At 50.4% G+C, this 21,240-nt stretch overlaps 1 protein-coding gene across 1 annotated transcript; it reads right to left on the bottom strand.

The window, feature by feature from the left end:
• Window positions 1–54: 54 nt before the first annotated feature.
• TMEM97 (transmembrane protein 97) lies at window positions 55–8,709 on the bottom strand. The gene is made up of 3 exons (XM_002718933.5): window positions 7,851–8,709; window positions 2,244–2,388; window positions 55–1,183 (listed from the first exon to the last, which is right to left on the bottom strand). The coding sequence occupies exons 1-3, from the start codon at window positions 8,121–8,123 to the stop codon at window positions 924–926; spliced, it is 678 nt and encodes a 225-aa protein (XP_002718979.2). The 5' UTR covers window positions 8,124–8,709; the 3' UTR covers window positions 55–923.
• Between the last annotated feature and the right edge of the window lie 12,531 nt (window positions 8,710–21,240).

Below are 21,240 nucleotides of genomic sequence, written 5' to 3'. Positions count from 1 at the left end.
CCTCTTTACCTGGCATCTCTGAAGCAGCCCCAAGCCCCCAAACAGACCAGGCAGTGGGCAGCAACCACCTTTATTTGGAGCAGACACACACGCCATCAGATGAGTTCCATCACCAGTGGGATTCGCGGACCAACTGGGCAGGAAAGAGGGGCGGTGGGGCCTGGTGTCCACCACCAGTTTTTAGGGCTGGCTTTGAGAACAGTGAACAGGACACTGAGCAGCGCACAGGAAAGCGTGCCGTACCTAGAGCAGGCTGGGCTGATGCCGTCCGCTAGCCAGATGCTTTGGATCAGACTTGAGAATCAAGGGAGCCAGCTCAGGTTGTCTCTGGAAACAAGAAGGCTAAGAAGGTGCCTTTGGAAAACTCCCCCCAGGATGCGGCAGGTGAGCAGCAGCACCTGCTGTGTAACCCGTTTCTGACCAGAAGACACCAGGGCTAGCCTGCAGGAAACGGAGCTTAAACTTCTAGCACACTTTCTTGTGCTACCCCCAGGGGAAGAGGCAAGAACCCACACAGAGCTTCCAATGACTATTAGAGGTGGTTACCAGATTTCAAATTTGAAAATTGCCCGAAACCTCCCAGCCTTCATTCTGCAGTGGCGACAGACTAGAGAACCATGCCAGCCAAGCAGATCTGCTGTGGTCACGTGACTCAGGGGCGCGCCCAGCAGCCATGTCTCAGATGTCTCCCGTGTGTGGGACCTAGGCACACGGTGAGGTTCTCAGCACCACTGCCCTATAACCCAGCCCACACCCATCTGCCCCTCCCAGCGCCTTTGGAAGGTGAGGTTTGACGGCGCCGTCACCATCTTGGGCTTGTGCCTTGTCGTCTGGTAGGTTTCACACGCTGAAGACGTGGGTGCTGTTTCTCCTGCATTGAGTCTGCAAGGCACTGCCCCGCCCTGGGCCAGTGACGGTCTCCCTCATCGCTTCTTTCTCTTCTCCTCAGACCTGTAGTAGGGGTTCCGCAACATGAAAAGCAGCAGTATGAGAGGGATGAGCAAGTAGGGGGCGTAGACAGAGACGAGGATCAGTCTTTCAGGGAGAGTCTCGGGTCCCTGTGCTCGGAAGCCACCCCCGACGCTGAAGTCCTCAAACAGGAGCGTGGAGAGAATGGGGATCACAGTTGTCATGGTGTGAACCGAGTAGATGATTGCAGGCGTGCGGATCCACCTGCAGCTTCCTAGGAGGCAGAGGGGACAAAGGTCAGGGGTGGGTCGTGCAAGGGTGCACACGACATCCGCCACCCCACCCTGTGCTCACCCGCCTCCCTCTCCAAGTGGCAACACAGAACACGTGGCAGGTGTTCTGCCCAGCATGTAAAGTCTGGTGACAGCGGGGCCCTGCTCACTGACTGTCTAGGACCAGGGCTGGGAGTCAGAAAAACTAGGGCAGCAAGCCAGCATCCCAGTTAAAGCTGCTTGGTCAGAGCTGCAAGGGAAGGGTGTTCCTGCACAAGGGCATCTGCTGAGTGATTCTGCACAGGCGGGAGGGCTGGGGGGCTGAAGCAGGAAAGAGGTCAGCGGGGCAAGCCCAGGTACCAAGGACAGGGTGTGACCGCCTACCTTTGAGAGCCCTCTAAGGAGCACTGTGACATAAAAAGTTGAGCCTTTCAGGGGTTAGCTTGATGCTGTTGCTTGTAAGTTGGCATGATGCCATCCAATACAGGAAAATAAAAGCCAATGAAATAAATCTTAAAAAAAAAAGGGGGGGGGCGGCACTGTGGCACAGTGCATTAACACCCTGGCCTGAAGCGCCGGCATCCCATATGGGTGTCTATTCGAGACCTGGCTGCTCCACTTCCGATCCAGCTCTCTGCTATGGCCTGGGACAGAAGTAGAAAATGGCCCAAGTCCTTGGGCCCCTGCACCCACGTGGGAGACCCGGAAGAAGCTCCTGGCTCCTGGCTTCGGATTGGCGCAGCTCTGGCTGTTGTGGCCAACTGGGGAGTGAACCATCAGATGGAAGACCCCCCCCCCCCCAACTCTTTCAAATAAATAAATAAATCTTAAAAAAAAAAAAAAAAAGCCAATGATCCATCAATGGCAGGGGAGCTGAGGCACAGAAGCTTCAAGTGGCTTCTGGTTTCATTGGAGATTTCTGGGTAACTGACGATCCTGTTGCCATAAGATCCGATGGGACTTTCACACAAACTACAGGGACCACCCCACTCTGGAGACATTTTACCACATGTCTAAGACCCAATTTCTGAGCAAGAATGGGATTTCCCCACCATCACCAACCTTTGAAGAAGGCGTACGCTGCAATGGGAAAGAACGGCAGCTGAAACACAAGCTCGCAGAACACGAAGGACTGAAACCACTCCGGGGGATCCTGTACCAGAGGGTCCCTGAACTCCCCAGCATACCACTGCAGCAGATTTCTGAACTGAAAAAGAAAGCGTGTTGAGTTAGAGCCACCAGGCCTGGGTAGGCCCGGGGTGCCCAGCCTCCGGGCGGTTGACCACTCTGCCCCCTGCGGCCTGCTGGCGTCCGTGCTGCAGCCCGGGCGGTCACTGAATACACTTGCTGGCTCTAAGGGCACCTTCGCATCTCTCCTGCCCCTTCCGTGTGCTCTCCCAGGTGCGCTGCCCGCTGGCAGCCAGCAGCAGCTCTACAGCTCTTGGGGTTTTCGCCAAGTGCACACACGGACCTTTCTGCCAACGACATCCTTCTCTGCAGAGACAGGACCGACGTGAGACCCACCCTGGCAGTTTCCCATTCTCAACAGTCACTGAGCACCAGACTCCAAAGATTTCCACAAAACACAGAAATGAACTGCCTTGTTTCTCGGGGCCGGCAGAGGTAGAAGAGGAGGCAAACCTAACTTCTGTGGAGACGGAGTTTTGGATACTTCAAGACTTATTTATCATTTGAAAGGCAGAGTTACAGAGGCAGAGGTCTTCCAGCCGCTGCTTCACTCCCCAATTGGCTGCAATGGCTGCAGTTGTGGTGATCAAAAGCCAGGAGCTTCCTCCGGGTCTCCCATGAGGGTGCAGGGGCCCAAGGACTTGGGCCATCCTCCACTGCTTTTCCAGGCCACAGCAGAGAGCTGGATCGGAAGTGGAGCAGCCGGGCCTCGAACTAGCGCCCATATGGAATGCCAGCACTGCAGGCGGTGGCTTTACCCGCTATGCCACAGTGCTGGCCCCGTGGAAACTCTAATACCACAGAAAAGTCCCTTGTTATTTATAACTCCCTCGGTGTAACTTTTTTTCTCAGGAATCCAGTAGCAGATTTGTGGAGGAACAAACTGCCCCAGACTAGGGGGTTCCTGGGCTCCGGCGAGGTTTCAGAATGAGCAGTCTCGGGTCTAGCTTGGGTGCTGCACTTATAACCACTGTGTCAGACACAGAGACGCAGGTCCAGACTGACACTGCCATGGGCAGCATGGACCAGACTCTGACGCTGTCTACCCTGGGCTTCTACAGGACCCCGAGGCCTAGGATCTTTGCTCTGCATGGACTATCTAGAGGTGGTGTGGTCCCTATGACACACAGGCTTTCAAAGCCAAGGAAGTGTAGTGTAGTGGGTAAAGCCATCACCTGCAAAGCTGGCATCCCATATGGGCACTGATTTGAGACCTGGCTGCTCCACTTCCAGTCCAGCTCCCTGCTAATGTGCCTGGGAAAGCAGCAGAAGACAGCTCAAGTGTTTGGGCCCCTGCACCCAAGTGGGAGACCCAGATGAAGCTTTTGGCTCCTGGCTTCAGTCTGGCCCAGCCCTGGCCGTTGTAGCCATCTGGGGAATGAAGCAGCAGGTGGAAGATCTCTCTGTAGCTCTGCCTTTCAAGTAAATAAAATCTAAAAAAAGGGCAACTCCAAGGTAAGAATTTATCTTAAAATGGAAAAGAAAACCCAAGGATATTTTTCCTGTTAATTTTTAATCAAAAGATAAATTTCGCTATTGTGAAACAGAGGCCTCATTCTACAAGTATGTTTTAAGCAAATATCCAGAAACAAACATTCTGTTAGCCTAATATTGACTTCAGAAAGCCTCTGGCTGGCTAACCAGTGTACTGACTACATGATCTCTGGTTTGTGCTTTTTAAGTTTGAGTTCCTGGTACTTTTCAGGACAGTAAGGGAGAAGAAAGCACTGAAAGGCTAAGCGTGTGCCTCCTGGTCATTTGTAAAAGATTTTTTTTTTTTTTAAGATTTTTATTTATTTGAGAGGCAGAGGCAGAGAGACAGACACACAGATCTTCCACCTTCTGGTTCACTCCCCAAATGGCCGCAACGGCCGAAGCTGGGCCAATCCAAAGCCAGGAGCCACGAGCTTCTTCCAGGTCTCCCATGGGGGTGCAGGGGCCCAAGGACTTGGGCCATCTCCTACTGCTTTCCCAGGCTGTAGCAGAGAGCTGGATCGGAAGTGGAGCAGCCAGGACTTGAACCCGTGCCCATGTAGGATGCTGGTACTTGCAGGCGGTGGCTTTATCTACTACACTGCAGCGCTGGACTTTTTTTGGGGCGTGGTTTATTTGAAAGGCAGAGAGAGAGATCTCCCACTTGCTGGTTCACTCCTCAAATGGCCAGGGCTGGGCCAGACCAAAGCCAGGAGCCAGAAACTTCTTCCTGGGTGCAGGGGCCCCACATGGGTGCAAGGGCCTAAGGACTTGGGCCATCCTCCACTGTTTTCCCAGACACATTAAGCAGGGAGCTGGATCAGAAGTGGAGCAGCTGGGACATGAACTGGAACCCATGTGGGATGCCAGTGCTGTAGGTAGCAGCTTAAGCTACTACACCACAACACGGGCCCCCAGGCTAAAAGTTTTATTCAGATTTTTACTTTCTAAATCTAAAAAAAAATAAGGCTGGGGGCCGGTGCTGTGGTATAGCAGGTTAAGCCACTGCCTACAATACCAACATCCAATATCAGAGCACCAGTTTCACTCCAGGCTGCTCCACTTCCAATCCAGCTCCCTGCTAATGCGCCTGGGAAAGCGCATGGACCCATGCCACATAGATGGGAGACCTGGATGGAGTTCCTGACTCCTGGCTTTGGCCTGGCCCAGCCCTTGTGGCCATTTGGGGAGTGAACCAGCAAACAGAAGATCTGACTCTGCCTTTCAAGTAAGTCTTTTTTAAAAAAATAGTAACACTGTAAGAAAATATTGTAGGTTTACAGCATTTAAGAAGCTGATGAACCCACTTTATTCCATTTATCTACAGTCTTGCACATCCCCTGCTCACAGCCTGTACAGGCCCGTACAGCACGTCAGTGTCCAAGGGCTGCAGGTTGAAAGTAGCAAAACTTAAAAAGATTCTCATCTGCCAGCTCTCATAGTTAATTAGGATCCAGCCACCTGAAGGAGCTCTGGACTGACGTTGGGTGGAAGTGAAGGCCAAGGCCACCTGCAGAATGGGCAAGGCCTTCAATCTCGCTGTGCCAGTGACCAATCACAGCAGCTCCGTCTCGGAAGGTGAGCCGCCATGAGTTACCCTATGCTCTTCAGATAAGTGGCGAGCGCAGATTACTTAACTGAATGTGACCGACACACATCTGGAGATGTTCAAGTCTAGTCTTATTAAAATCTTGACTCGCACTGGTCATTACTTATCAGCAGGGCCGGTGCTGTGGTGTGGTGGGCTAAGCCTCCGCCTGTGGTGCCGGCATCCCATACGGCTCCGGCAGTTGTAGCCATTTGGGGAATGAGCCAGGAAGATTGCTCTACCTCTGCCTCTCGGTAACTCTGCCTTTCAAATAAATAAGCAAATTTTTTTTTTTTTTAAAAAGTTCTCTAGGAAAATTCCTTTTATTTAGGTAGAAAAACAGCAGATGTTAAAATCTGGCATTTTTCAAAGAGAATCTGAGGATAACTTAAGGCTTTTATTATTTTGTATTATTTTCCTCACAAAGAAGCAACAAAATAATGATTGCTATCCCAAAGCAATAAGAGCAAATAGATGCACAGGCCTCCCAACCCAGGGTGCCCTGGGCTAATGACTCCAACATCACCACACAGTTTCTGCCAGAGGCTGCCTACAATGGCCCTTAGCCTTCTGCTGTAGTGTGGTAAAAAAGCTGAGAAAATTTTCACGAAATATACAGATAGGGACATCACAGTACTGAACACATTTTTATCGCATATTGGGAGCAAGGGAGACTTTTGGGAAGGATGTACCAGAGGGGAGAAAGAAATCCACACTTTTTTTTCTTCATAAGTTTTTCATGAATTTTTTGGAGATCCTTTGTATGTATCGACTTCAGTTTTTTTGTGCCAGTATAAGCTTACTTTTAATTCCATTTTCCATAAACTTTTTTACATCCTACTTGATCCTGTGTGGAGGGATGTATAACTGCCCCCAAAGGTGTTCACAATATAATCCTGGAACCTGGGACTTTGCAGATCAGAGTAAGGACCTTGAAATGGGGAGATTTTCCTCGGTTACCCTGGTGTCCCTGGGAAAGTGGGGCCTAGGGAGACAACATGGCACTTGGTGAGCACTGCAGTGATGCGGCCACGCGAAGCTGGGAGAGACCAGCGGGTTCTGGAGAGCCCTGGGAAGGGACCACTCTGTCGACACCCCGGGAGAATCATTTCCAACTCGGAACACTTCAGAACTGTAAAATAAATGGGAGGGGCTGGTGCAGGTAGGCAGCTGTCAAAGTTGCCACGTGGCACACCTGCATCCCACGTGAGTGCGGGGTTCGTGTCCCAGCGACTGCGCTGCTGATCCGGCCGCCTCCTGCCAATGCACACCTGGGAGGCAGGTAGTGGCTCAAGCCCACGTCGGCAACCTGGGTGGAGTTCTGAGCTCCTGGCTTGGGCATGGTCCAGCTAGCCCTGGCTGTTAAAGGCGCTGGGGAAGGGAACCAAATAGATTTCTTTCTCTCTGTGCCTTCTGAGTAAAATTTAAGGAACAGGTTAAGTCACTATGCGATCATTTGTTACAGCAGCAATAGGAATAAACTAGGAGACTGGTGTATGTGTGACTTATAACCCGATCTGAGTCTCGGGACAGGTGAGGCCCCAGAACCCCGACTTTCCCACCCGGCCGGTTCTGGGAGAACCAAGAAGCCCAGGCTGCAGTCCAAGGCTCTTGCCACTGTCTGAGCCTCTCCCATGGGGAGCAAGGTCAAAGGTCCTCCCAGTCATGCTTGGTTCTAGAAGCAAGCCACATGGAGATCTACGGGAACAGGGTATCCTGTTGAGGTACGGTTCTCAACCTCTGGAGGGCGAGGGCCCTGGAGAAGCTCATGAAAGCCACACAGTCCGCTCCCAGGAAACGCAAGGCCCACGCGAGTCTGCACACACCACGGGAGCGCGCTGGCCTCCGCCTGACAGGAAAAACAGCGGCCAACTCCAGTCTCCAGGTGGGCAGGTCAGCCTCGCCCGACAGGACGGGGCGTCCACGAAGGAGACAGGCTCCAGAGACAGAAAACACAGAAACGCAACGGCAGCTCTGACGTGGGGCACACGCGCGCCCAAGCCCAGTGCGCGGTCAGAAAGCGCTCCAGGACCCAGGACAGGCGGCCTCCCGCCTTCGCTTCTCCTCCGGGCCCGGTGGAGCCGGGGGCCCCGACCCGCCTGGCGCACGGAGCCGGGGGCCTCGCCGCGGGCACTCGGGGACCGGGAAGCCCTCCCACAGACCGCAACTGCAAACACGCCCCGCACGCGACTCCAGGCCCTTGCCGCAAACCCCGCCAGCTGACCAGAGTTGGACTCGCGGGAGCCTTAAACGTCTAAGGAACACAGTGAGTTGAAGCTGGGCAAAGCGGGGCCCGGGGTACCGGCAGAAACCGAGACGGCGCGAGGGCCGAGGCGGACGGAGAGCGGGGAGAAGCTGCGGGGCGCCGGCGGCCTCCAACTCCGCAACCCGCGCGCCGCGACCCACCGGGCGCCCCTCACCTCGACCGCGTACAGTTCCTCCGGCAGCACCATCTGCAGGTCCAGGAACAGGGTGATGGGGATGTGGGTGAGGAAGTAGAGGCCCATAAGGCACTCGAGGAAGCGTCTGACCGTCGGAGACCGCATCGTCCGTCGGTTGGGCGGGTAGGCGCCGACCCCGCGCTCTCCAGCCCACGTCGAGACGGGAAGCAGGACCGCGCCGGCGCACCGTCCCAGGACCCAGCGCCTCAGCTGCCGCCCCGCCCCCTTGAGGGCGCCACAGGCGTCTCCCATTGGCGGGCAGAGAACTGAGGCGGTGCACTGCTGGGGGCGGGACTCCTCTCAGGACAAGTCCATTGGCTCGAGTGAGTCTAGCATGTGGAGCGCGTGCCCGACGAACGGTTGCCATTGGTCACCGCGAAAGCCGCGCGAGCAGGGGCGGGGCTCTAGGCGCGCCACGTCGGTCGGCGCGCGGGCACAGGTGGTTCAGAGCCCGGATGCTGGAGTACGGGTGGGCGCCTTGTGGCGGCCGCTTCTCAGTTTCCGCGCTCTGGTTGTGCAGCACTTGCCAGCGCTTACCGTGTACTGGCCCCCGGAGCTCATGGAAGCGGGGCCCCCACGTCAGTGGGGGTGTCACGGAGCAGGGCAGACGGTCACTGCGGGCTGCCTGGGAGGGATCGGGCGGTAGCCAACCGCTGTTAAAGCCCCAGAAGGGACTGTGATCGATAGGATGTGGTGAATGGTTGCGGAGGCTGAGGGAGACTCAAGTATTCATTTATGCATTCAGCAAGCAATGGTCTTTATGCGGAGCCCGGGCCTGGCCTGGACCCTGCCATTTGCCCAGGAGAGAGGACGCAGAGTGAGTTTGGGGCACTCTCTTGCAGCACGTGAGTGGAGGCGGCTACTCCGCAGTTGGATGGAGACACAGATTGTGACACGTCCGGTTTGGTAGGAGATGACGTTTTGAGAGGAGAGGGTTTGGAAGAGATCCTAGAGGTGCGCCAACCTCAGGGGTCATGGGAGGAGGGGCCCGAGGTGGCGGTAGACGGGACTGACGTCACAGGAAGGCGGGCCAGCCGCTTTGGGGCAACCTGGAATGGTGCCCACCTGCGACCCTCTTGAGATGGGGCCGTGGCTGGAGGGAGCCGTACTGACCCTTCCGATGAGAGAAGAACTTGTTTGGATGCTGTTTGAAGTTTGGGGGCTGGGGCAGACAGCATGAAGACTGACTCAAGGCCCCCCAAGGAGGTAGAGGGAAGGTAGAATTAGGCCAGGCTGGAGGTGGTCTGTGACCCCCACCCCCATCAGTGGGCACCCTGAGTCTAGGGCGGTGTGGCTGGGTGGCACTGTCTGGAGGCCACGCTCTCCCCGGCGGTTTCTGTCTGCAGAGTTGGATTCAGGACAGAGGTGACTGAGAGGGGTTGAGCGATGAAGCATGCGATTCAAGCTGGATGGCGAGACCTGTGAGGCCAGTGTGGTTGGCGACTGGGAGAAAGTGGACAAGTGGAGGGACTGGAGGCTGTGCTGAGGCAATGTTTGCAGTGGGTAGCTGGGAGATTAGGACAGGGGGCGCCATGTCTGAATTCCTGGTGTGTCTCTAGGAGGTTCTGCCCATGGGGGGAGTGTGGCTGAAATGGAGGAACTTGAAATGGAGGAGTTTGGAAGCCCAAACCCATCTAGGATGGTGGTGGCTACTGGGTGGGCAGAAGGCTGACTTAAAAGGGGAGTGACCGACTGGGCTGGGTCTAAGGGCACGGCAGGTTAAGCTGCCACTTGCGATGGCCGTATCCTATTTCAGAGTGTTTGAGACGCCTCTGTCTCCTATCCATCATCCTGGTATTGTGCACCGTTGGAGGCAGCAGGTGATGGCTCAAGTACTCAGGTCCCTGCCGCCCACCTGGGAGACCGGATGGAATTCTTAGTTCCTGGTTTCGACCTGGCCCAACCCTGGCTGTTGTGAGCAGGTGGAAGCTATCTCTGAGTCACTCTGCCTTTCAGATAACCTTATTTGGAAAAGAGGAGTCAGCAGGACGAAGGTGATGACACATGCCTTAAACCTCAGAGAGCGGAGGGTCAATGGTGGGGACATGGCCTTGGGGGCAGCCAGGCTGGTGCTCCTGACTTGAGACGTGGGAGAAGGTGACAGCCTGAACCAGAGGGAAGCCGAGTCCCGGGGAGAGCCAGGTGTCTCTCTGTGAAGGTGACGGCTGAGGGGTGGAGGGGTTGTGTACCCGGAGAGGATGGGTAGAGCAGGCGGGCAGTGCGGGCAGCTGGGCACTGTGAGGACACGCTGCTGTCCTCTGACCGTCAGGACCCCAGGGCTGGCACCCAGAGGGCAGGAAGGACATCAGTGTCACCCTCTCCCCGCTCCAGGCCAGGCGCTGTGCTCAGAGGAGAGCGTTTTCCTGATTCAGAATTAGCTGCTGCTTTTTCCAGAAAAACAAGACCGATGCCTGGGGAACCACAGGTCACATGGTGGGTGAGACTGGTTTGTGGACAAACTAAACCTCTGAAGGTAAGTTGTTCCTCTCTGGCCTCTGGCTCACCTTTCTCTCCCTCTGCAGAGCACTCACTTGAAGAGCAAGGAGAGCTGGGGAGGACCCTCAGCAACTACGGCCTCACACCTCCCGAGGAAGCAGCTCCCAGGCCTGGGCAGCAGGAACACTGTATTCAGGATAGGGCCTGTCAACCGTGTGCCCTCATCCCAAACCCAGGAGGGCTTAAAGGACCTGGGAGGACCCTTTCAAATACATGGAGTGTAGATTCTGCTTGCTGGGGAAAGGGAGTGTGGCTCCTCAACTGGGTTAAGCACAGTTGTCCATGTAACTGCTCAAAAACCATTTCACCCAGCCAAGTTTGTCATCCAGATAAAGAAGGCCAAGCACTGTCACCAGAAGGCCTCACCAGCCAACAAAAATTCTGCCCGGCAGCTGTCTTCTCTTTGGAATTCCTTTGGTGGCAGAATCACAGCTCTTAAGGTGTTGGGGTCAGTAGGTCTGAGAGAATGGCTCCGGCAGAGGTCAGCTGAGGAAGAAGGATGGTGAAACAGGTGGTCGCCAAAGCACATCTTCCCCGTCCTGATAAAAACAGACAGTGTTTAGTGCCTTCTGAAAATCACTCGTGCTATGACAACACCACCTACCAGTAGCAGTCCCCAGGGTGGTGGAAAGGGAATGAGCGGGAGCATTTTAACCCCAGCTGGAAGGGGGTGGAGGTGGCCGGATGTGGTACGTGGCCCCACAATGGCCAGTTTCCTCTTGGGCAGTTAACTACAAAGCTCTGCTTTGGCTTCACTTTTCTGCACACACCTTTCTCACACCCTCCTCCACATCCTCCCCTAAGTATTTTAAGGCCCAGTTCAAGGCCTCCTTCCAGTGGCCTCTGGTGGCACTGCATACCACTCTAAACCTCTGTGGCACTCAGGGTCCCTATTCCTTTCCACTCTGAGCAACACTGATCTTAGTACTTGTCTCTGGACCTGTCTTCCAGTAGACCACATAAATCTTCATTTAACACAAAGCTGGGCTCATTTCTGAGTGAGCTATATATAAGTCAGTTTCCCCTGCTCCTCGCAGTCACCTGGTTTAACTGAAAAAATACCAGGTGTGGGGCTGGTGCTGTGGTGTAGCAGGTAAAGCCGCTGCCTGCAGTGCTGGAATCCCATATGGGCACCAGTTCAAGTCCCGGCTGCTCTACTTCCAGTCCAGCTCTCTGCTGTGGCCTGGGAAAGCAGTGGAAGATGGCCCAGGTCCTTGGGCCCCTGCACCCACATTGGAGACCTGGAGGAAGCTCTTGGCTTCGGATTGGCGCAGCTCCGGCCATTGCAGCCAATTGGGGAGTGAACCAACAGATGGAAGACCTCTATCTCTCCTCTGTGCAACTCTTTCAAATAAATAAATCTTAAGAAAAATATACCAGGTGTAGGCACACTGTTGATATACTGAATTTCAAGAGGTTCTGCTGCTATGGAAAATGATTAGACCCTGAAACCATCTTGTGGCTCCTTAGCAGATGGCGTCACACCTCAAAGCCAAAGCACTGGACACCCAACACAAGCCAAGGTTCAGTGCGTGCACGAGGCACAGTGAGGGCTATGAGCGATCAGCAGGATCTTTCTTGGAGTTCAAGTGTCTCAATGAGGCAGGTGTCACAGATGTAAAACAGCAAACCTGGGTGGATGGGCAGAGTGGGAGGTTACTTCTGAAGACTTAATGCTTTGCATGGCATTAGTTGAGATTTAAAAGTACACATGAAGAAGAGATTGATCTTGATTATTGAGTTTTCAGTGCCTTTTGTGCCTGCAGTGAGTGCTGCCTTGGCTGCTGGCCTCAGTCCTGCTGGCTAGGCAGTGTGACCTGGAGAAGAGGGCTCAGATTGTGGGGTGTGGGAAACTGAGAAGCCCAGAGACTTGACATCAGGGTGACAGGCAGACAGTGGAAGTTCCTGAGCACTGGGGTCACAGCAGTGTTTTAGGAGCATTCATCTGGCTGGTGGGTAAGGTGGGCTGGAGAGAGAAGGCTGAAAAATACTGACATTTGGATAACAGATCATGTGTTTCCGCGAGTTTATAATTTAAAAAAAAGGGGGTGACGATATGGAGGTATCAGGACCAGATATTTTTAAGGTAGATATGCTTGGTTACACTTATTACAAATAAATCAATGTAACATAAGGTATAGGTGGTAGCAGTGAAGCGACTCATTTAATGGATGCATTAACATTGATCATTTGTAGGGTGTCCACTATTATACTGAAGCAAGGATTGGTAAGGTTTTTCTATAAACAGCCAACAGATATTTTAGGTTTGTGTGTCAGTCTGTCCCAGCTGTTCAACTCTGCCATTTGTTGAGTGGAAACAGCTATAATAAATATGTACATTAAAGATGGCCTTGTTCCATGAACTTTACCAAAGAGGAGCCCTAATTTGACCTGTGGCTGTCATAATTTGACACCTGCTCTAAGGCATTGTCAAGGTGGGCCAGGTCCCCTGGTCCTGGATTGTCACTAAGAAGGGGAGAGACCCCAATCTGGAAGTGGTACAAACCCTTTCAGTCACATTCATTTAGAGAACCTGGTCACGTACCCACATCTTAGCAGTGGGGGGTCTGGGAATGCAGACGAGCCTATCTGTAGGCCTGGGAAGAGAGAGAGATGACAGAGGTCCATGAGCAGACGCCAGGGCAGTTTTAGAACTTCCATTCGAGGTGTGCTTCACCCAGAGAAATTCTGGTGAGCAACCTTCCCTATACTAGGACATTTTAAAAAGTCTGTGGAAAATGGAATTAAAAGGTAAGCTTATCCTGGTGCAAAAAAATTTTTGAAATCCATGAATAATTTTATAACACAGTTTCTATGTGTAGTTTTGAAGATCCTCATATGGCTGAGTCTATTTGGGAAAAGAAAAAACTGTACAAGGAATGACAGAATGAGGAAATCACCATTTCCCAACCACTGACAGATATGGTGCTCAACAGATGGCAACTGGATGCCATTTTTGAGGACTACGTTGTTGTCGTACAATATTTCTCCACAGATTACTTGTTAAGAAGGGCACAAGGGATCTTGCCAACAGTGAGCACTGGCACTCACAGACTGGACCAAATGAGCATCTTACTATCACCAAAATGAGACTCCTGACTTGATGGCGTGGGAAGTGTATGACATCACCTCTGTAACAGTTTTTCCAAAAAACTGAGCTCGAACCTAAACATGAAAAACAGACAAATACCAATCTCTGTGGAACTTTGTATGTAACAAAGGGCTTTGTACATGCATAAATGTCAATGAAAAAAGGCAGAGGTACTCTCATATATTAATAGGTGCTAAAAGGACACACCAAATGCAAGATGCAATCCTTGACTGGATCCTGAACTGGGTTAAAAAAAAAATCTATAAATGAAATTTTAGGAATGTGAGAATGTAGGCAATATGAAGTAATATATTAACGGTTGGATTTCTTAGATAATTAGTAAGATAATGGAATTTAGTTTTGTAAGGTAAATGCTTTTTAAAAATATTTTCTTTATTTGAGAGGTAGAGCTACAGACAGTGAGAGGGAGACACAGAGAGGTCTTCCATCTGCTGGTTCACTCCCCAGATGGCTGCAACAGCTGGAACTGACTTATCCAAAGCCAGGAGCCAGGAGCTTCTCCAGCGTCTTCCACGTGGGTGCAGGGGCCTAAGCACTTGGGCCATCTTCTACTGCCTTCCCAGACCATAGCAGAGAGCTGGATAAGAAGTGGAGCAGCCGGGACTAGAACCGGTGCCCATATGGGATGCTGGTGCTTCAGGCCAGGGCATTAACCTGCTGCGCCACAGTGCTGGTCCACCATCTCTCTACTTTTCAAAAGGCAGGGCAGAGATAGCAAAGGCTGCCTCTCAAAAAATTTTTGCTTATTAAATGGTTTTACTGATGCTTTTTAAGCAGAAATGGAATTTACATATTTTTTTTTAAATTTTGACAGGCAGAGTGGACAGTGAGAGAGACAGAGAGAAAGGTCTTCCTTTGCCATTGGTTCACCCTCCAATGGCCGCCGCGGCTGGCATGCTGTGGCCGGCGCACCGCGCTGATCCGATGGCAGGAGCCAGGTGCTTCTCTTGGTCTCCCATGGGGTGCAGGGCCCTAGCACCTGGGCCATCCTCCACTGCACTCCCTGGCCACAGCAGAGAGCTGGCCTGATGAGGGGCAACCGGGACAGAATCCGGCACCCCAACCGGGACTAGAACCCGGTGTGCCGGCGCCGCAAGGCCGAGGATTAGCCTATTGAGCCACAGCGCTGGCAGAAATGGAACTTTTAAGTACTATTATTCTCTTTTTTCTTAAAGAGATTTATTTATTCATTTGAAAGTCAGAATTACATAGAGAGGGAGAGACGAGAGAGAGAGAGAGAGATCTTCCATCTGCTGGTCTACTCCCCAATTTGCCGCAACAGCTGGAGCTGTGCCAATCTGGAGCCAGGAGCCAGGAGCTTCTTCCAGGTCTCCCACCTGGATCCAGTGGCCCAAGGACCTGAGCCATCCTCCACTGTCTTCTCAGGTCATAGCAGAGGGCTGGACTGGAAGTGGAGCAGCCGGAACCCAAACCGACCCACATGGGATGCTGGCGCTACGGGCAGCAGCTTTACCTGCTATGCCACAGCGTGGGCCCCAAGTATTACTATTCTTATCCTCCTGAGGAAAAACAAAAACTCTCTATATAAAATTTTTAGATTATGTTTCTTCCAGGGGACTTCAAACTTTATTGTAACATCTTAGGAGGGCTGGCTCCGTGGCGTAGTGGGTAAAGCCACCGCCTGCAGTGCTGGCATCCCATATGGACGCTGGTTCGAGTCCCAGCTGCTCTACTTCCAATCCCACTCTCTGCTACGGCCTGGGAAAGCAGTAGAAGATGGCCCAAGTCCTTGGGCCCCTGCATCCCCGTGGGAGACCTGGAAGAAGCTCCTGGCTTCTGGCTTGGATCAGTGCAGCTCCAGCACTTCGGTCATCTGGGGAGTGAACCAGGGGATGGAAGACCTCTCTCTGCCTGTCTCTGCCTCTCTGTTAACTCTGCCTTTCAAGTAAATAAATACATCTTTGAAAAATCTTTAGGAATTATTTAAAAATATGCGAACTGATAAAGAAGTTCACCAACATTTAGGCTATAATATCCAATACTAAAACAAACAATTTTATGTTACCAATGAATATGAAACATCCATCAAAAATAATACTTAGGAATAAACTTAACAAAGGAGTACACAACTTGTACACTGAAAAGCACAAAACACTGCTGAATGAAAGACTGAATAAATGGAGAGATATTCCCTAAAGTTCATATGGAAATATGCAAGGGACCCAGAATAGGCAAAATAATCTTGAAAAAGAATAAAGTCAGAGAACTCACACTTCCCAGTTTTGGAACTTGCTACAAAGCTATGGTAATCAAGAGAGTTTGGTGCTGACATAAAGCAGACATGTGGAACAACAGAGTTTATACTCCAGGGCTTGGCACTGTGGCATAGCAGTTAAGCCCCTGCCTGTGGCACCGGCATCGCATATGGGCACCAGTTGGGAGTCCTGGCTTCTCCACTTCTGATCCAGCTCCCTGCTAATGGCCTGAGAGGGCAGTGGAGGATGATGGCCCAAGTACCTGGGCTCCTGCATCCATGTGGGAGACACAGAAGAGGCTTCTGGCTTCAGATCGACCCAGCTCCAGCCATTATGGCCATTTGGAAAATGAACAAGTAGATGGAGGACCTCTATCTCCCCCTCTCTGTCTGCAACTCTGCCTCTCAAATAAATACATAAATCTAGAAAGAAAAAAAAAAAAAGAAGAGAAATGGGCAAAGGATATGAGGTTATGAACAGGTATTTAAAAAAATTTACAGTCCAGAAGTAAAACCCTATATTTATCAAGTGGATTTTTATGACCTTGAAATGCTTTTATTACTTAGAAAAGACAGACTGAAAATAAATAAATGGATTGCCTAATGGTTAAACATCTTTCCATTTCTGCAGCACAACTCTACTTCCAACATTATGATAAAATATACATCACCTAAAATGGACCATTTTAAATGTACAGTTCAGGGGCATTAAATACGTACAATGCTGTCGTCCAACAGTCTCCACTATCCATCTCCAGAACCTTTTCATCAACTCCAACACTGACATTCTAAACCCATTAAGTAACTCACTCTCTGCTGTAACCCCAGGCAACTATCATTCTTTCTGTCTCTGTGAATCTATTCTAGGTACCACATGTAAGTAGAATCTAGAACGCTTGTTCTCTTGTGTCTGGCTTATTTCAGTTAGCATAATGTCTTCAAAGGCATCTGGGGGCTGGTGTTGTGGTATAGCAGGTTAGGCTGCTACCTGGATGCTGGTCTCCCCCAGGAACACCAGTTTTGAGTCACAGCTGCTCCACTTCTAATCCAGCTCCTTGCTAATGTGCCTAGAAACACAGTGGAAGATGGCCCAGGCACTTAGGCCTCTGCCACCCACATGGGAGACCCAGAAAGAGCTCCAGGCTCCTGGCTTTGGCCCAATCCAGTTCTGGCTGTTGCAGCCATCTTGGGGAGATAATAAGTGGATGGAAGATCTCTAACTCTTTCAATTAAAAAAAAAAAAAAAACTTTAAAAAAGTCCATCCATACTGTATCACAATTTCCTTCTTTTTAAGCCTGAATATTACACTGGATGCCTACACTACATTTTATTTATTCATTTATCCCTTGATGGACATTTCAGTTGTTTCCATCTTTTAGCCTTTGGGAATAATTCTATGAACAATGGTATAAAATATCTGAGAGTTACTTTCAATTGTTCTTTTATGTATATACCTAGAAATGGAGCTGCTAGAAAAAATTCTTTATCCTTTTGAGGAACTAGCAGCCTATTTTCCATGGCAGCTGCACCATTTTACATCCCCATCAGCAGTGTACAAGGGTTCCAATTTTCCACATACTTGCCAATACTTGCACAATATTTTTTGAATATTTTTATCTTTTGCTTCAAATTATATTTGCCAGAATCTGGTAGGGGCAGATTCAGGCTAATTAAAATTATGAAAAATATCTACCAGATTAAACTAGAAAGTCCTCGTTGGCAAAAAAAAAAAAAAAAAAAAAAAAAAAAAACGCCGCCAAAACATATTTATCTTCTGTTGGAAAAGTCTGCCTTCATTTTATACATGTTTCTATGAAAAATATCACACTTCTCAATTTTAAGTCAGGCATGTTTTATGACTTTGAAATAAATACTGCCAGTCTCAGTATCTCTTTCTAATGCTCTTTCTACTTTGCTTTCAAGGGGTTCTCTCTCAGGATTGATGTAGTGAGATGAAAGAGGTTTTTTTGTTTGTTTGTTTTTTAAGAAGAGACTTCTTTATTTGAAAGGTAGAGAGAAGAGACACACACAGAGAGAGTTATTGCCCATCTGTTGGTTCACTTCCCAGGGCCAGGGCTGGGCCAGGCTGAAGCCAGGAGCCCGGAGCTTCTTCCAGGTCTCCCACATGTCAGGGGCTCAAGCACTTGGATCATCTTTTCCAAGGCCATTAGCAGGGAACAGGACAGGAAGTAGAGCAGCAGAGACCTGAACAGGCATCCATATGGGATCCTGGTATTGCAGGCAGTGGCTTTATCTGCTATGCCACAAGACTTGGCCCCAAGGTAAGGTCTTTAATAGACAAAAACCGCTTCACATTATCCTTTTATTCCCAGGAACATGGAACTACTGTACTACCTAACACTATCAATTTAAAAAAAAAAAAAAGACATTTATTTGAAAGGCAGAGAGACTGAGAGACTGACTTCCATCTACTGGTTCACTTCCCAAAAGCACCCAATAGCCAGATCTGGGTCAGGCTGAAGCCAGATGCCAGAACTCCACCCTGGTTTCTCACATGGGTGGCAGGGGCCCAAGTATTTGGGCCATTTTCTGCTGCCTTCCCAGGCACATTAGCAGGAAGTTGTATTGTAAACAGAGCAGCTGGGACTCTGGCTCTCCAATATGGGATGCCCATGTGGCAAGTGGCAGTTTAACCCTGCTGCACCACAACACTGGGCATGTGTTGGTCTTTCTTTTTCAAGTAGGAGAATGGTTAACTATGAAGAGGAGGGTGAAAAGGAAAACTCTGAGGGTTAGAATGGAGATGGAGGAAAACATCGTAAAATTGATTCTCTTAAAAAAAAAAAAAAACAAAAAACCATCTGTTGAGGTTGGCATTGTGGCACAGCAGGTTATGCCGCTGCCTGAAATATTGGCATCCAGCATGGGTATAGGTTAGAGTCCTGGTTGCTCCATTTCCTATCCAGCTCCTTGTTAATGCATCTGGGAAAGCAGCAGAAGATGGCTCAAGTCCTCGGGCTCCTGAACCTACGTGGGAGATCTGGATAGAGTTCCAGGCTCCTGGCTTCAACTTGGCATAGCCCTGGCCCTTGTGGCCATTTGGGGAGTGAACCAAGAGATAGAAGATCTCTTTCTTTCTCTGTATAACTCTGCCTTTCAAATAAATAAAATAAATAAGCCTTAAAAAACAAACAAACAAACAAAAAAAACCCGGGAGCAGGCGCTGTGGCTCACTTGGTTAATCCTCTGCCTGCGGTGCCGCATCCTATATGGGCTCCGGGTTCTGTCCCAGTTGCCCCTCTTCCAGTCCAGCTCTCTGCTGTGGCCCGGGAGGGCAGTGGAGGATGGCCCAAGTGCTTGGGCCCCTGCACCTGCATGGAAGACCAGGAAGAGGCACCTGGCTCCTGGCTTCAGATCAGTGCAGTGCTGACCATAGCGGCCATTTGGGGAGTGAACCAATGCAAGGAAGAACTTTCTGTCTCTCTCTCTAACTCTACCTGTCAAAAAAACAAAACAAAACAAAACGAAAACAAACAAACAAACAAAAACCCAAAAAACAAAAAACCAGAAAACAGAAAACCCCCAAACCCAACTATTTGCCCCATAGTAGCTGCTGGAGTCTTCTGCTGTCCTCAGTTTACCAGATGCTGCTGTAACCTATCACCTCGCCCACCCGCAGACATTATTGTTTCATGCAGTCTCTGCCTAGTCTCCCTCCATGTCCACCACGTTCTTTGGTCACCATACTTGCAGTAGATACCTGCTTTTAGAAAATTCCATTTCAGAACTTCCTCTGGTGAAGCTCTGTTGATAGTAAACTAAATTTGTTTTCTGAAAACATCTCTCAAGTTGTCTTAATTTCAAAACTCATGCAAATTTTGCATTCATTGCCTTCAATGGCCACAGCTGGGCCAGGCTAAAGCTGAAAGCCAGGAACTCAATCCAAGTGTCCCATGCGGGTGGCAGGACCTAATCTCTTGAACTATTACCAGTGTCTTTTTTTTTTTTTTTTTTTTTGACAGGCAGAGTGGACAGTGAGAGAGAGAGAGACAGAGAGAAAGGTCTTCCTTTTCTGTTATTTCACCCCACAATGGCCTCTGCGGCCAGCGCATCACACTGATCTGAAGCCAGGAGCCAGGTGCTTCTCCTGGTCTCCCACGTGGGTGCAGGGCCCAAGGACTTGGGCCATCCTCCACTGCACTCCCTGGCCACAGCAGAGAGCTGGACTGGAAGAGAGGCAACTGGGACAGAATCCGGCACCCCAACTGGGACTAGAACCTGGGGTGCCAGCGCCGCAGGCGGGGGATTAGCCTAGTGAGCCACGGCGCCAGCTATTACCAGTGTCTTAACTACTAGGCCAAACACCCACCCCTGGGCTTCTATTTAAACAGCAAAGAGACTGTAGCTGACAGCCCTAACTTACCTGTCCATACTTTATTGCCTTTAGAAATTCTACATATTTGCAATTCCCAACTATTTTAAATAAATAACACATAAATTCCTTGGTTTACTAGACAGATTCCAGTGGGAACAGGTCAATATATTTTCTCTTCTATTGATGTGTGAGGAACTTCAGTTTCAAAGTGTTGTATGTCAAGGCTGGCACTGTGGTGTAGCAGGTAAAGCTGCTGCCTGCCGTGCTGGCATCAAATATGGGCGCCAGTTCTAGTCCTGGCTGCTCCATTTTTGATCCAGCTCCCTGCCATGGCCTGGGAAAGCAGTAGAGGATGGCCCAAGTCCTCGGGCCCCTCCACCAATGTGGGAGACCTGGAGGAAGCTTCTGGCTCTGGATTGGCACAGCTCCAGCTGTTGCTGCCACTTGGAGAGTGAACCAGTGGATGGAAGACCTCTCTTTCTCTCTGCTTCTCTGTGACTCTGCCTTTCAAATAAATAAATAAAATCTTTTAAAAAAGAACGTGTTATATGTGCAGTTCAAAATGTTTTTTTCCTAAATGAGGAAAACTGGTTTTCTTACTTAAGCATTCATTGATAGTAGCATAGCTTCCTGCACTTAGTAAGTATTCAAAGGTTTATAGGGTCGGTGCTGTGGTATAGCAGGTAAAGCCTGTTGGTACTGCCTGCAGTACCAGCATCCCATATGGGCACTGGTTCGAGTCCCAGCTGCTCCACTTCTGATCCAGCTCCCTGCTGTGGTCTGGGAAAGCAGTGGAAGATGGCCCAAGGACCATCACCCATGCACCTGTGTGGGAAGACCCGGAAGAAGCTCCTGGCCTTGGATCGGCTCAGCTTTGCCTGTTGTGGCCATTTGGGGAATGAACTGGCAAATAGAAGACTTCTCTCTCTCTCTCTGCCTCTGCCTCTCTATAACTCTGGCTTTCAAGTAAATACATAAAAATCCTAAAAAAATCCTAAAAACAAAACAAAGCAGATGAAACTTAAAAAAAAAGTTTGTTAAATGAGTAAACTAAGACACACATTTGTATTTAACAGTCGAGTTTCCCAGATCAGGAAAAATAACATCTATTCATTTTGCTAAATTAAGAGAGGATGGGGGAGGCCGGCGCCGTGGCTCACTAGGCTAATCCTCTGCCTTGCGGCGCCGGCACACCGGGTTCTAGTCCCG

This window comes from Oryctolagus cuniculus, chromosome 17, assembly GCF_964237555.1.
Source record: "Oryctolagus cuniculus chromosome 17, mOryCun1.1, whole genome shotgun sequence".
Classification (NCBI taxonomy): domain Eukaryota; kingdom Metazoa; phylum Chordata; class Mammalia; order Lagomorpha; family Leporidae; genus Oryctolagus; species Oryctolagus cuniculus.
This window is presented reverse-complemented; position numbering and strand designations above follow the sequence as displayed.